The following is a 15,710-nucleotide window of genomic DNA, read 5'->3' on the forward strand; positions in this document are numbered from 1 at the left end:
AAGCGGGAGGACTGGAGGGGAGGCTCATAGGTTCTCTGCACAGCTGGGTCTAGGCCAAACAGAGGGTGACCAGGGCTGTGCAGTGTCACAGCCCGGGCCTCTCACACCCAGCTCAGGTTTGCGCTGAGAAGGCCAATTGGCTCAGAACCCAGCATCTCCCTTTTAAGCCGGGCGGGCCCCGGCTCGGAGGCCAGGCCGGCTCTCATGCCAGCGCACTGCTGCCTTTAAAAGGCTCCCGGGCCAGCTGACTGACATCTCGGCAGCCCCTGGGACCATAACAAGTTGAGGACGTTCTGGCTATATTTAGCATCCACCCCTTGCAGCAGCTGGGTCTGCAGGATGCCAGCACAGGGAAGAGGGCTCTGAGGTTGCATCCCTGTTCCCCCGACCTCAGTACAACAGGCCCCCGCCACAGAGCAGGAGCCCGTCCTTAATCTAAACAAAGCATTTGTAGCTCTTGTGTTTGGGAGGAAAAGCATCAAAACTGAGCCAGACGCTGCCTGAGTCAGTCGCTAAGGGAGAAAGGAGAAAAACCCACCCAGCGGCCCTGCCTGAATCTACAGCAAGACGGAGCCCATTGCTATGAGGAGGGTGGGGACAGCACTTGTGTACCTCACAAGGGAAAGATCAGCAGGCCTGGCCCCAAGAGCTTTCTGTGTGCCTGTGCGGCGTGCCTCATGCAGCGTGGGACCGGCATTCACCAGTCCATGGCATCCATGGGTTGGCTCATTAACCTCCCAGGCCTGGGGAGCAAATGCAGAGTCTCCCCCTACTCTCCCACCCCCACCAGCTAACCCAGGCAGCAGAAAAGGTCTGGAACAAACCAGCTTCTGTCTGCTTTTGTGTGTTCAACTGGGCCTGGCAAAGCCACAAAAGGTTTGGCCAGCACTGCAAGAGATGAAACACACTCGCCACGCCCTGGAGTTATTTTGCCCGGCCCAGCAGCCAAGAGCCCAACCCACAACCCTGAGGCAACTCCTGGCAGGGAAGGAAATCCTAGAAAGCTTGTGCAGCGGGTTCGAAAACCCGGACTCCCCCGCGCACAAACTCGCCAGCAGCACTCGGTGCTGTGCTTCAGCCTGTACCCAGGGAAGCAGAGAAGCAATTTTATCTGCATACACAGTGTCCAGTGGGGTGGGTTGTGGGGAAGGCTGGGAGCCAGGACTCCTGGGTTCTCTCCCCAGTTCTGGGAGGGGCGTGGGGACTGGTGGTTAGAGCAGGGGCCTGGGAGCCAGGACTCCTGGGTTCTCTCCCCAGTTCTGGGAGGGGAGTGGGGACTGGTGGTTAGAGCAGGGGCCTGGGAGCCAGGACTCCTGGGTTCTCTCCCCAGTTCTGGGAGGGGCGTGGGGACTGGTGGTTAGAGCAGGGGGCCTGGGAGCCAGGACTCCTGGGTTCTCTCCCCAGTTCTGGGAGGGGAGTGGGGACTGGTGGTTAGAGCAGGGGGCCTGGGAGCCAGGACTCCTGGGTTCTCTCCCCAGTTCTGGGAGGGGAGTGGGGACTGGTGGTTAGAGCAGGGGGCCTGGGAGCCAGGACTCCTGGGTTCTCTCACTAGCGTTGAACACGTGGGCAATGAACTTAGCCACTCTGCACAAGCAGATCCAACTACCAAGTGGAGCGAAAGGGTGCAAGAGGGCGTCACTGCCCTCTGTTCTGTTATTTTCATTTAGTCGGTAGCTCTGGAGCACCCAAGTGAGCGTGTGCAGTGTAATTAGCCAGCTAATGGAATTAGTGCTCCTGTGTTTCTCCCACGCCCGCCTCTCACCTTCCTTTGAGAGCCACAGAAAACTCTTGCCCCCTCCCATCTGTCTGCCTCCCTTCTACCCCAGCCACGTTAAAGGCCCTGCTCCTTTTCCACATCCCCCTTCTTGCCCTCTGCTCCACTCCCAGCCCACAGACACAGCTGCCCTCCTGCAGCCTTTCCACCTCCCCTGTCAGTGCTGCGCCCCTTTTGATTCCCACTCAGGGTGGGAATGGGTAACCAGGTAACCGTTACCATGTGAGCATCACTCTTAACGGGTGATGATCACGGGCTAATGGTTAGCCATACCCACGAGCAACCCCCCGCCCACAGCCTGCCACAGGCAGGGGGTTGCTTCAGACCCCCAGGCTCCACCATGCAGTGCTGCTGGCTCCTAGCCTGCATGGGGCCAGGAGCCAGAGCCAGCAGCCCTATGCAGGGCTGGAAACAGCTGGGCTGGAGTATCCCCTGCCTGCAGTGGCAGGGGGAGGTCACTGTAGCCTGACTGTGGAGGGCAGAGGGACAGTTGTAGCCCAACCAGGCTGAAGTTCCCCCCTGGAACGCCCCCCAACCCCTTTAATTGTTTACCATTTAAATGGTGATAGAGATGTAGCCGTGTTAGTCTGGGGTAGCTGAAGCAAAATGCAGGACAATGTAGCACTTTAAAGACTAACAAGATGGTTTATTAGATGATGAGCTTTCGTGGGCCAGACCCACTTCCTCAGATCAAATAGTGGAAGAAAGTAGTCACAACCATATATACCAAAGGATACAATTAAAAAAAATGAACAAATATGAAAAGGACAAATCACATTGCAGAACAGGAGGGGGATGCGGGGGGGGGGGGGGGAGGGAAGGAAGGAAGGTAAGTGTCTGTGAATTGATGATATTAGAGGTAGGGAGAGTGGGACTCTCCCTACCTCTAATATCATCAATTCACAGACACTTACCTTCCTTCCTCCCCCCCCCCCCCCCCGCATCTCCCTCCTGTTCTGCAATGTGATTTGTCCTTTTCATATTTGTTCATTTTTTTTAATTGTATCCTTTGGTATATATGGTTGTGACTACTTTCTTCCACTATTTGATCTGAGGAAGTGGGTCTGGCCCACGAAAGCTCATCATCTAATAAACCATCTTGTTAGTCTTTAAAGTGCTACATTGTCCTGCATTTTGCTTCACCATTTAAATGCTACATTTAACCAATTAAATGGTATTTTACATCCCTAATTCCCACCTTCAGGCTAGTGGGTCGGCTGTTCCACGAAGTCCCAGCTGCCAGAGTCATGGAATTAAAAGGGCATCTTTGCTTCCCTTTGTTTAAAGGAAACAGGAGTTTCTAAGTCTCATGGTAGCAGAGCAAAGTTTGTAAATGTCACTCTCGTAAAGGCTCAGGAGCAAAAAGGAAATACAAAAAAAAATCCCTCCATTAATTATTTTTAGGGCCGTATTGAAGCTTTGGGAACACACTACCAGACCACCACGAGGGTGGCAGAACACACTACTGCACTACCACAAGGGAGGGAGACAGAATACGCTATCAGATTACACGGCACAACAATCCCCCCCACTATCAACACAACTACTCCATCTTCTGCGGGCTGCCATCGACACTCCGGTGGGGCTAACAACTGTGCCCATTTTATTTGCAGCCCCCCAACAGGCTTCCCCCCCTGTTGCATTTCCCCTTGTACGGGCTGGAAATTACTCAGGGTAGAGAAACGCCACTTCCTTCTCGCAGAACTCTCAGACAAGACCAAATACCCAAATTCAGATAGGAAATAAGCAGCGAAAATAACCACATAAGCCATTGGGACAACTTCCCAAGGGCCGTGGTAGATTCTCCATCACCGGTGATTTGTAACATCAAAATAAATTCCCACCCCCGCCACGATCTGCTCTGTTTCACCCAGGATTTATTTACAGGAAGCTCTGTGTTATACAGAAAGGGGAAGGTGTCCCAGACTACAGGGTCGCATTGGTCCTTGCTGACCTTTGCAATTGACCAGCTCAAGAACTGAGTAGGAGTTGAGCTAAATCAATGGTGCAACACTGTGGCAAACAAAGCAACCATCATTCTGTGATCTAGCAACAGACATGTTGCAAGCAAGACAGGAGAAGTCATTCTTCTGCTCTACTGATTCGGCCTCAGCTGTATAACTGTCAATTCTGGGCATCACATTTCAGGAAAGATGTGACAAACTGAAGAAAGTCCAGAGAAGAGCAGCAAAAATGATTCAAGGTCTAGAACAGAAGAGTTATAAGGGACAATTGAAGTAACTGAGGGTATGTCTACATTACAAAGTTAATTCGAACTGACAGATGTTAGTTCGAATTAACTTTGATAGGCGCTACACAGGCAAACTGCTAGTTCGAACTTAATTCGAACTAGGTAAACCTCATTCTACGAGGACTAACGCCTAGTTCGAATTAACTAGTTCGAATTAACTAGTTTGAATTAAGGGCTGTGTTGCCACTTAATTCGAACTAGTGGGAGGCTAGCCTTCCCCAGCTTTCCCTGGTGGCCACTCTGGGCACCACCAGGGAAACTCTTCTGCCCCCCTCCCGGCCCCGGAGCCCTTAAAGGGGCACGGGCTGGCTACAGTGCCCGTGCCAGGTGCAAGCCTGCCAGCACCCAGCCAGCAGACCCTGCACCTGGCACGGCTCGAGCCAGCCACCCGCTGCCACCCAGCCCTCCACCTCTTCCCGGGACCAGGCTGGCGGCTCCCAGGAGCCTGCCCAGGTCCGCAAGAGGTGGGCGCCCGCCTGGTCCAGTGCAGACATCGTGGACCTCATCCACGACCTCCGCACTAGGCACAGGAAAGTGGCCATCTAGGGCAGGATAGCTTCCAGCCTGGCCACCCAGGAGCAGGTTGGCATGAAAATCAAGGTGGTCCACTGAGACCCCCGACCCTGAGCCCTGAGCTTAGAATGGCCATACTGGGTCAGACAAAAGGTCCATCTAGCCCAGTAGCCTGTCTGCCGACAGTGGCCAACACTAGGTACCCTGGAGGGGATGGACCAAAGACAATGACCAAGCCATTTGTCTCGTGCCATCCATCTCCAGCCTTCCACAAACAGAGGCCAGGGACACCATTTCTACCCCCTGGCTAATAGCACTCCATGGACCCAACCTCCATGACTTTCATCTCACTTCTCTTTAAACTCTGTTCTAGTTGTAGCCTTCACAGCCTCCTGCAGCAAGGAGTTCCACAGGTTGACTATTTGCTTTGTGAAGAAGAACTTTCTGTTGTTAGTTTGAAGCCTGCTACCCATTCATTTCATTTGGTGTCCTTTAGTCCTTCTAGTATGGGAACTAATGAATAACTTTTCTTTATGCACCCTCTCCACACCACTCATGCTTTTATAGTCCTCTATCATATCCCCCCTCAGTCTCCTCTTTTCTAAGCTGAGAAGTCCCAGTCTCTTTAGCCTCTGTTCATATGGGACCTGTTCCAAACCCCTGATCATTTTTGTTGCCCTCTCCTCTCCCACCCTCTCTCTTCCCCTCTCCCACCTTCTTTTCCCAATCTCCCCAAGTTTTGTTCAATAAAGAGAGTTTCTATTTTTGAACACACGTGTCCTTTATTTTGTACATCAGGAAGGGGGGCTAGGGAGGGATAAGTGGAAGGAGGTGAGGGAGGAATGGGGTACGAGCCCCCGATGGGGAGGACTGGGCTGGCTCTGCAGGCACCTCGGGGTGGAAACTCTCCTGAAGCCCCTTGATTGACCTCCTCCCCCTGCCCAGATCGCAGCCTGCGGCAAGTACAGCTGGGCTGATGGCTGAGTGCTGTGATGTGCCGAGTGTGGGCACTCAGGGCACTCCAAGCCAGGACTGCTTTGCAAGCAGGGAACCCCTGAGAACTGTCTGCCTGGGGTGGGGGTCGGGTCCCTTTAAGCACAGCCCTCGGCTAGCCTGAGACAGCAGCTCCATGTCCTAATCTGATGCCCTGCCGGCACTGCTTCCGGCCATCCTTAACCTCAGTTCAGGGTCCACTCAGTGTGGACATGCTAGTTCGAATTAGCAAAACGCTAATTCGAACTAGTTTTTAAGTCTAGATGCGCTAATTCAAATTAGCTTAGTTCGAATTAACTAATTTGAACTAAGTAAGTTCGAATTAGTGCTGTAGTGTAGACATACCCTGGGTGTGTTAAATCTGGAGAAGGGAAGACTAAAGCCATGTCTATACTTACCTGCAGATCAAGATGCCAGAGGTTGATCTTTTGGTGTTTGATTTAGCAGGTGTAGTAAGGACCTGCTAAATCAAATGATGAGGGTATCCCCGTTGACGCTAGTACCCCTCAAATCGTGAGGAGTAAGGGAAGTCAATGGAAGCATTTCTCCTGTCGACCTCCTGATGTGGGGACTGTGCCAAAGTTTGAATTAAGGTATATCGACTCCAGCTACGCAATTAACATAGCTGGAGGTGTGTATCTTAATTTGAATTTCTCTCCTAGTGTAGGCCTAGTCTGAGAGAGCACATGATAGCAGCTTTCAAGTACCTAAAAGACTGTTAAATGGAGGAGAGAGAAAAACTATTCTCCTGAAACTCTGACGATAGGACAAGAAGCAATGGGCTTAAATTGCAGCAAGGAAGGTTTAAGTTAGACATTAGGAAAACCTTCCTACCTGTCACGGCGGTTAAGCACTGGAATAAATTGCCTAGGGAGGTTGTGGAATCTCCATCACTGAAGATATTTAAGATCAAGTTGGACAGACACCTGTCAGGGATGATCTAGATGGTGCTTGGTCCTGCTTTGAGAGCAAGGGACTGGACTGGACAAACTCTCAATGTTCTCAGCCAGTTCTAGTTGGCTGAGAGATTGGAGCAGAAGGCCAATGCTTATTCATGCTGCTTTCAACAGATCCCACCAAATAACTCACACTGAAACATTCGCTCCCTCCTCCCCCACATGACATTGTCCTTGTATACGTTATGGAAATACACTTTGAAGAGGAATACAACCGGACTGGAAGATACTTTATGTAAAATACTTCATGGAAAATATGCTTTAAAAAGTTGTAATCTGCTAAGCGTGTACATTCCATTCGTGTCCATGCACTAGGCCTATATCAGAAGTTAGAAATACAAAGTACTGGAAGATTTAGCCAGTGTTGCTCGGGTCCTTATGAGGTTGGGGATGAGGGGTGCCAGGATGCAGGCTGCCCTGGAAGAGAGGACAACTCCAGCTCTCTCTCCCTGCAGCAGCTCAGGAACAGGCAAGAAGTGCCTCTCCATGACTTCTGCAGCAGGTACAGCCAGGGGACTGGTGCATGTCCCCTGCCAGGGCAGATGCACGTTCATCTGCTCCCGGTGCTCCCCAGCCAGAGTGAGGAAGGTAGCAAACTGCACTTTCTCCTCGCTCCATGACAAAGGGGAACAGCCGGCAATGTCCCCATACAAATCAGGAGGAGGAGTGGGCTTCTCCTTAAAGTGTGCCTAGAGGGTGGAAGGCTCAGAGCTGGGGCAATCCCAGACAGGAGAGCAGAGGAGTGGCCCCAGCCAGTCTCCCTCACCTGCCTGGTGATTGTCTCTTTTCTGTACAGTTTTGAGTGTCCTCAAACGCATCGGGATGAGGGGGCAGTTTTGGCACAACCAAAGCCAAACCCTGACCCTGCTATAAGTTGTGATAAGCAGCAGCTGCACTCCAGCTGTGGCGGTCCTAGCACTCCTCACAGACAAATACATGGACAGATTAGCTCTTCAAATAGATAGCAGAGAAACCTGTTTATGACTCCAGAGGTGCTAAGTGAGGGCTATCAGTAGGGCTCAAGGAGCACAGTGGTCCAGTATTTTGGACCAGAGGTTCCCAACCACTGTGCTGCAGCCCACTGCCGTGCAGCAGGCCTCTGGCTGCTGGGCTACAGCAACTCTGAGGGCCGAGGCTGGGATACACTGCCCAGCACCTCCCTTCCCACTGTGGCTGTTGGGAGAGTCGTGTCCTCCCCACCTCTCAGCCAACCAGTGCTGGGAAGGGGCAGGGTCTCCTCCCAGACACAAGAGCAGTTCAGGCATGGTGGGAGGGTTGCCCGGAGCCCGGCATGTCAGCCTGGGTATGTCTACACTACCCTCCTAGTTCGAACTAGGAGGGTAATGTAGGCATACCGCACTTGCAAATGAAGCCCGGGATTTGAATTTCCCGGGCTTCATTTGCCTAAGCGGGGCGCCACCATTTTTAAAACCCCGCTCGTTCGAACCCCGTGCAGCGCGGCTACACGGGGCACGAACTAGGTAGTTCGAACTAGGCTTCCTAGTTCGAACTACCGTTACTCCTCATTCCACGAGGAGTAACGGTAGTTCGAACTAGGAAGCCTAGTTCGAACTACCTAGTTTGTGCCCCGTGTAGCCGCGCTGCACGGGGTTCGAACCAGCGGGGTTTTAAAAATGGCGGAGCCCCGCTTATGCAAATGAAGCCCGGGAAATTCAAATCCCGGGCTTCATTTGCAAGTGCGGTATGCCTACATTACCCTGCTAGTTTGAACTAGCGGGGTAGTATAGACATACCCCCTGAGAGCAGCTGCGACCTGGGCAGTGTCTGGTAGTGGGGGGGCTTTAAGGGGCAGCACTGAGGCTGGCACTGAGGCATTTGGGATGGGGGGCTGGCACTGGGGAGTTCTGAGAGTGGGAGGTTAGCATGGGGAGGTTGGGTGCAGAGGACTCTGGGGTCTGGTGCTGGGTAAGTGGAGGAGTGGGGGGCTCTAAGGGTTAGGGCTGACAGTCTCTGGAGGGCCAGGTATTTTGGTGGACCAGTAACATTGTATTTGCATGTTTTCATAATGAATATGCAAATGAAATGTTACCAGTCCACCAAAATTTGTGAATGGGTTTGCAGGTCCCCAGTATAAAAAGGTTGGGAACCACTGCTTTGGACAATGATCTGTGAATAGCCTTGTTTTTCCTGCAAGTCTCAACTATGGCTGGTCCTGCCAAGATATGTGGTTAGGTCACCTGCTGCTCAAACCAACGTTCCCTCTAATTTTTCCATCTATGTGTGGAATAATTTTAATGTGCACCAAGGCATGCGAGAATGCGCACCACCAGTAGAAACACAAGACCCAGCTGTGGACACTGGGCTAATCAGTTGGGAAGCATTTGAATCTCTCCTGAGAGGGTACACAAGTGCACAGCTTATAGGCAACACTGGCTGAAACCTACGTTGGATGCTGTACTGTTCCACTGGCAGTGTGAAAAGTTTCAAGTGAACACAAAGGATCCCCAGCTTGGGCAAAAGGAATAAAAAGGGGGGAAAACAAACAACAGGGGCTGCTGCCTGATGCTAGGAGACTCCCATTTACCATCTCAGATGGGCTGCTGCACCCACCTGGAACTGAGCATTGTGAAGGGTCAGGGTCAGGCTGGGAGGCTGCCTGGCTTGCGAGAAGGGGTGACTAGAACTATTGTGAGGGTAAAAACTGGCAGAATTGGCACATTAACACACATAGTGCGTTAGGCCTGGCTGGCAGGCTGTGTTTTATTTTGCTCAATGACTCATCTTTGATTTGCCTGCTATCATGTGCAACCACTTAAATCCCACTTTTTACACTTAATACACAAAAGTGATCTTATTAATAAACCCAGTGTAAATAATTGTTAGCTGGGGATCTCCCTCTTTCAGTGATAAAGAGGGTAAACAATTTAGGAGTTTGCTCTGTGTACAACCTTTATACCAGGTAAGACAGCTTTATCTGGGGTTCTGGCCCCACTGGGGCTGTGTACCTGGTTGCTCTGTCACGTCCTTGTGATTAAGCCATGCCAGAGCTGAGCAGTTATCAGTGTCTGTCACAGTCTGATGTGTGCTGGGACCCCAACGCTGTGCCTTGGCCAGAGGAGACCAGAGGGTTCAGCTCCGCAGAACAGGTGGAGTGCTCCTGACAGCAGGCAGGCCGGCTCAGTGGTGTGATTAGCCCATCAAGTGACAGTCTCAAGGAGATCTGTGACCCAACCCATCACATCCACAACCCACCTAGCAGGGGTGCAGCATATTTTCACATGCTGACCACTTACTCCCACAACTGAGAGTTTAAGACCAGGCCGCGGCGCCACCTGGTGGTGGATTTGTGTCCCTCGGGCGGCACTGTTGCAAGCAGGAGTTAACTCTTGGCTTTGGTTTCCTAGGAGAGCAGCTGGGGCTGTCGGAGCACACCATGTCACCGAGATGCCGCAGCAGGCAGGGGTTAACCAGACGCAGCTGCCCGGAGCAGGGTTAAACTGTGGGTTCCCCAGGCCGCACAAAGACTTCGGCAGGCCGGCGCGCACACGAGCCGCATTCATTGAGAGCCGGGCACCCAGCCAGATGGCAAGGCATTACTGCAGGCTGTGCTTCGTGTCTGATCCCGCCCCCCATCGTCTGGGGCAGACGAGCGGGGGTTGGGAGGGCCGGGCCAAGTGCTCGTTCAGAAAGGGCTCAATGAGAAAGGACAAGCACCTGAGGCGGGGGGCACAAACCCACCTCACCACCCTGGACACCTGGCGCTGTGGTTCACTGCAGTCCAGTCACCGCACCGCTGAGCGTTCAGAGCCCCATTCCATTTTGTATCACAGGGACAGAGATTTCCCCCCTCCACCATAGTGCTGGATGCTCACAAACCTTCCTGGTTGAGAGCAGGGCCCCCATGAGGCCAGGTGCTGCACAGGTCTCCCGCCCTGACCAAGGCCGTTCCCCATCCCTCCATGCCAGGCACTGCCAGATTCACAGCAAGAAACCAAGTCTCTGGGATCCCCCGCCCCCCACACTATCAGCTGTGTTGTAGCTTCACCCCCACACCCACGGCAAGGCTGAGCCACGCAACCCCTGGCCGTCACTCCTGGCCCCCTGTGGAGAGACGCGTGTCTCCCAGCTGCAGAGCCCCTCCCCCCAAGGACTGATCTGCTCATTCCAGGCATAGTTCTCATAGCTGTGGCTCTGAAGTTGCTGTGGGGTGTGCTGGGGACAAGGCTGGGGGATGGAGCAGGAAAAAAAAAAATCCCTCCCTCTTCTCGCGGGCTGGAAAAATGAAAGGACCAAGGGGGGGAAGAAAGGGGAGACCTGTAGACACCACAGATGAAGGCCCTTCTCTCATCAGTGCCCATCACCTCAGCATCAGGCTGGAGGTTGAGTCCCATAAAGGCAAGAGACATTTCCCAGCACAGACCACCTCCTCCACAGGTCCATGAGGCAACAGCCCTCTCCTGCCCTGGGGCTACACCTGTGCTCCCAGCTACGCCGAGATTAACCCCACACTGCCTGGCACAAGAATTAAACACCAGTCTGGCCCACTGAACTCTGGGTTTTCATTCCTGGCTCTGCTGGGCCCGCAGCAAGTCAGGAAGGTGGGAGCAGCCCAGGGGTGGCTCTAACATACACCTGGGACTGGCTGGGATGCAGAACGCCAGCACTAAAGCCTCTGGCTCAGGATCAAAGCAGCTGGGAACCAGGGCTGGTACAACCGGAGAGACAACAGCTTGCAACACCAGGGTCAGGGCGTAACCGGGCCCCTTCTGGGCAACTCAGGGCAGGTCTGCATTCTCGTGCCACCGCCCAGAGAGGGGTGGATTAGGACATTTCAGCCCACAGGAAACAGAGCTGGTGTGCCCCCCAGGCTGTGAGCAGGACAGAGTGGGGGCTCCAATACCCCTGCAGTGGCAGGGGATTACCAGGTGAGTCATGCCCTGTGCCACACTGGAAGGGGAAAAACACGCTCGGGCCCCGCCAATCTCACCTCGAATGCAGCGATTGGTTAGACTCTGAGCATGGGAGACAGACCCCCACAGTATGGCCACACATCTCTGGCCCACCCCGGGCAGTCAGGTTTAGGCGGACTTGGTGGAGGGAACGAGGCCACATCTGTGCTACGGAAGCTATGCTGCTGTGTGCCCCTGGATGCCAGTAATCCACACCCCCAAGCAACACATCCCAACCAAGTCCAAGTCTGGGGAGGGGTTATGTGATGGGAGAACAGGACCCAACCCTGCCTGATTTTAGGGAAAGTCTCACTAGGAACAGGGGTGGAGTTACTTCTGCCTGAGCTGCTCAAGGTGAACACACCAGTGCCTAAGGGAATGACCAAGTGGTGGAGTGCTGTTTGAGGAAACTGAGGCAGGCAGCGCCTACTGTAGCGACGGCCTGCCTCCTTGCCGCAGCTTAGAAAGCGTTAAACCTAGCAATGCTGAGTTCCTCTGCACACGCCCCCGCATCCAAGAGCTGGCCTCTGGCCCTATCCCACACCCCCCCCAAGGCACAGAGGTACTCACAGGTAGTTTTCCCTTGCATCTGGATGACACATTTTGCGTCCCGGCTGATCTCCCGGGAGTTGAAAGGCCGCACCCTCACAGCCACCTTGACAGAGGCGCTGGCCATGGTGGCTTTCCTGTGAGCCTCAGCACTCGCCGTGGAAGATCACGTCCTGCCAGAGAGGAAGAGACATAAAAAAAATAGTAGCACAGCCTGAGGCTCTCCCACAACTGGGAGGGTACTCCCGTGAACACCTGGGTTTTCCTGCTTGCTCCCTGGTGACCCTGGGAGGCTAGCTGCCATCCTGCCCTGTGCCTCAATTTCCCCACTGGTATCACCACTATCTTTGTGCAGCGCAGCGAGGCCTTGTGGGTAAAAGTGTCACATAAATTGAAGGCACTCTCAAGACAGAGCCAGCTGGAACAAAGGGGACTCGTTAAAGCCGAAGGAGAGGACAGTGAGTCCAAGCAGGGAGCTAGGCAGGGCTCAGAGAGAGTAGAACCAGGTCTTACATTCTCCCCCTTCCTAGCAGGTATGGTTGAGTCACTACCCCCTTGCCCCAGCTCCCTCCCCTCAAAACTCACATCCAGGCCAGGCCTGCCTCTCCACAGCAGCTCAAGGCAGGGAGGGAGGGGTGGCCAAGCAGCAGGGCCACGGGTCTAGACAATGGAGCTGTGTCTGCAGCACAGGAAATCGGCACCATAAGGAGCACACGTAAACAGAACAGAGAATCAAAGGAGAGCACGTTCCCGCTGACCAAACGCCAGGCAGGCCGGGTCAAAAGCCCTCACCACAGCTCACAGCATCCAGTTCCTGTGGTACCCCCCCCTTTCCAACCCAGAGCCAGAGAGAGAACCCAGGAGTCCTGACTCCCAGCCCTCCCCTCACCCATCAGCCTCCCTCCCCTTCCAGCTCTTAGGACTCCTAAAGTTACCACGATCACCCCTTGCATGTCAACAGGGGGCGCTGCACCAAGGAAGAGAAATAATTTTAATGATGTCTGTGCTGCAAAGGATCCTAGTGCTGAGTGGGGCTCCTTACAGAAATCCACCAGCTGACATCAAGCAAAGCTACCACAGGAAAAGGTAGGGGTGTCTCCTGCCTTCCTATAGGGCTGGAAACAGCTGGCTGCTAATTCCACTGCTAACACCAATGCCACCCTCCCTCCACTGCAGGCTCTCACAGCCTGCCAGGACACAACACAAATACCCCCAGATGTTTAATCAATGTTTGCATCAGGCTCACAGAGGCAAAGCCATGGATAATCACCACTTGTGATGCACAACAAAGGAGGGAAATTAATCCATCTGCTTGTAAAGTGGCGTTGGTTTTAAACCTGATGAAGGATTTCCCACACAGACATGAGAGTCACCGGCCTGGTGTCACTGACTGCTGCCTATGCTGCTATAGGCCAGCCTGTCAGTCCATCCCCTTCACAAACTGATCACGCTCCATCCTCACACTTTTCGGTTCAGTAGCCATTCCTGGGTCCCCCTTCCTCCACATCCTCCCCTCGGTCTGCATTTCTCCAAGCTAAACCCACGACAAGCTCAGCTTTGGTAAGACCGGCTCCCCTTCTCAGGTAAGACCTGAGAGCTCAGAATTTCCACCCACTCTGAATAATTGGGTACCCTGCAGAATTAAAGATAGAGATGTAAAAGTGTAGTCGATTAATTGATAAGCAAAAGATTATAGGTTAATGCTATAGACTACATACATTTCCTCCCCCCCCCACCACCAGTAACTTTTCTAGCAGGCTGGCCTGCAGCCTGGCTCAGTCCTGGCTTGTACCACTGCTGTGGCTCTGCATTTAAAGCACATTAGGAGCCAGGCGGGCAGGCAGGCAGCCCAGCTCAGTCCTGGCTCATGCTGGGTCTGGGACTTCAGATCCCCTCCTGGACAGGGGCTGCTGCCACCCCATGCTGCTGCCTCTGATACAGAGGCAGCAGTTTGGGGCGACAAGCAGCCATTCTTTGAGGGGAGCTGGTTTTTAAACCTGCACCCCTCACAGACCAGCTCCCACCTGGCACCCCACAGAGGCAGCAGCACAGGGTGTCAGTGGGCTCCTTGGGAGTGGGGCCAGATTGCACTGACTGCCAGCCCCGCTGCCGGGGACTACAGAATAGTCGAGTAACTAATAAGAATTCATGAGGTTAATCGACTATTCAATTAACCAATATTTAACATCCCTAACTAAGGAGGGTTCAGAGAATCAGAGGCCCAGACAAACTCTGTGAGGAGAGATTGGGGTCATCTGCCTTAGAGAGGGGACAAGGATAGCAGGCTATAAAATACTGACAGGGATAGGAAAAAGAGACAGGTTCTCCCAGTTCCTTAACACAAGAGACAAGGGGACATTCACCAGAATTGAAAATGTTGTAGCTTTAAGATTGTGAGCAGAGAAAATATACTTTTTCCAAGAACGCATAATTAGTCTGTGGAACTCTCTGCCTCACGATACTTCTGAGGTAGAGAATGTAGCCAGAATCAAATCAGCGCACTGGAGATTTATCTAGATAATGAGAATTGCCTGAATTGGGATGGTTAATGTGGAGGGAGATTTGACCTTCTGCTATGCAAGATAACTATGAGACTTGTGGCCATATCACATAGTAAGCAGTCATCTTTCCTCAGCATCACAACAAAGATGGATGTGGAAAGAAGTTGTTGAGGTAGCTTTGCGGCTGTTTATGGGGAGCGCCTCCTGGCCCCAAGAAAGCACAATCCGTACCATCGCTTGTCTGAGAATTTTAAACGTGTGGGCGACAGACACTGGGACATGGCGAGCAGCCCAGAGGCGGGAGCCAACCCTTCAAGAGCGAACGGAGAGGATGTGTCAGGTGGGGAGAGACCAAACGGCCACAAAGACAAGCAGCTGATGCACATAGAAGATCATGCAGCAATATTTCGAATGGATCACTGGCCAAAGAGCTGCACGTGGCATTTCACCCACCATCACCCCTCCGCAATGCTGTCTACACAGAACTGTGTGGCTTGGCTGTAGTTTTCATGCAATGTGATTAGCATTAATCTGCCAGACTGCAATGCTGTCATCCTCTGCTCTGAGTAGGGCATTCAAAGATTACCTAGCTCACGGTGCAATACCACAGCAGGTAAGGAACCAGCCCAGACGCTAGGCAGATGGGCAGTGAGGGAACACTTGCAACAGTTACAAATGCTGAGCTGGTGGCACCACCTACTACTAAGATTTCTCAAAGCTTCCTAGAATAACATTCTGTTTTTGGTTGATTATCACTTTGCCAAATTTTAATCCTTGGTGCTGAAGCTTTCCATGCCAGGAGTCTGCTTTAGGCAACATTTCTCCAGGAAATTTCAACTCGAATGTTTCAGCCGTGGTACATCTCCCATCGCTCTGTTACCTTGTCAAGTCACTAACCAAGAGGCTTTCACAGTTTTAAGGCCTGGTTCTTGGTTCTGCCCCACAGTTGCCCAGTTCTGAGAGCAGACAGCTCTAGTAGCCGAAGGCAGAATGAGGTCTGGCCTCCAACACGAGACAGCCAAGTGGGAATGGGGGTGTGTGGAGATTTTTACACCCATTGGGAAATTCACCAGTGGAACAGATTCTGCAGTAGATTCCCACCACTACTGGTGAGTCCTTCTGGTACCTTAGTCTGAGAAAGCTAGTTTAAGTGACTGGCTCAGCATGGGAATACTGGTGTGAAAGTCTCTGGCCTGAGCCAGACTGGACCTCAGACTGGATCTGGTAGTTGCTTCTGGCTTTAAAACTCTCAATAAAACTTTA

General features: G+C 52.8%; 1 protein-coding gene across 1 annotated transcript in view; it reads right to left on the reverse strand.

Moving 5' to 3' along the window:
* The window catches only part of KIF1C (kinesin family member 1C), a 63,474-nt gene that overhangs the window by 21,162 nt on the left and 26,602 nt on the right, over positions 1-15,710 (reverse strand). The window contains exon 2 of the mRNA XM_075908442.2: positions 11,968-12,119. Coding sequence (XP_075764557.2) covers positions 11,968-12,073 — 106 coding nt within the window. The 5' untranslated portion in view covers positions 12,074-12,119. The remainder of the gene's footprint in view (positions 1-11,967; positions 12,120-15,710) is intronic.

This window comes from Pelodiscus sinensis, chromosome 22 (genome assembly GCF_052426305.1).
Source record: "Pelodiscus sinensis isolate ZL-2025 chromosome 22, ASM5242630v1, whole genome shotgun sequence".
NCBI classification, from domain to species: domain Eukaryota; kingdom Metazoa; phylum Chordata; order Testudines; family Trionychidae; genus Pelodiscus; species Pelodiscus sinensis.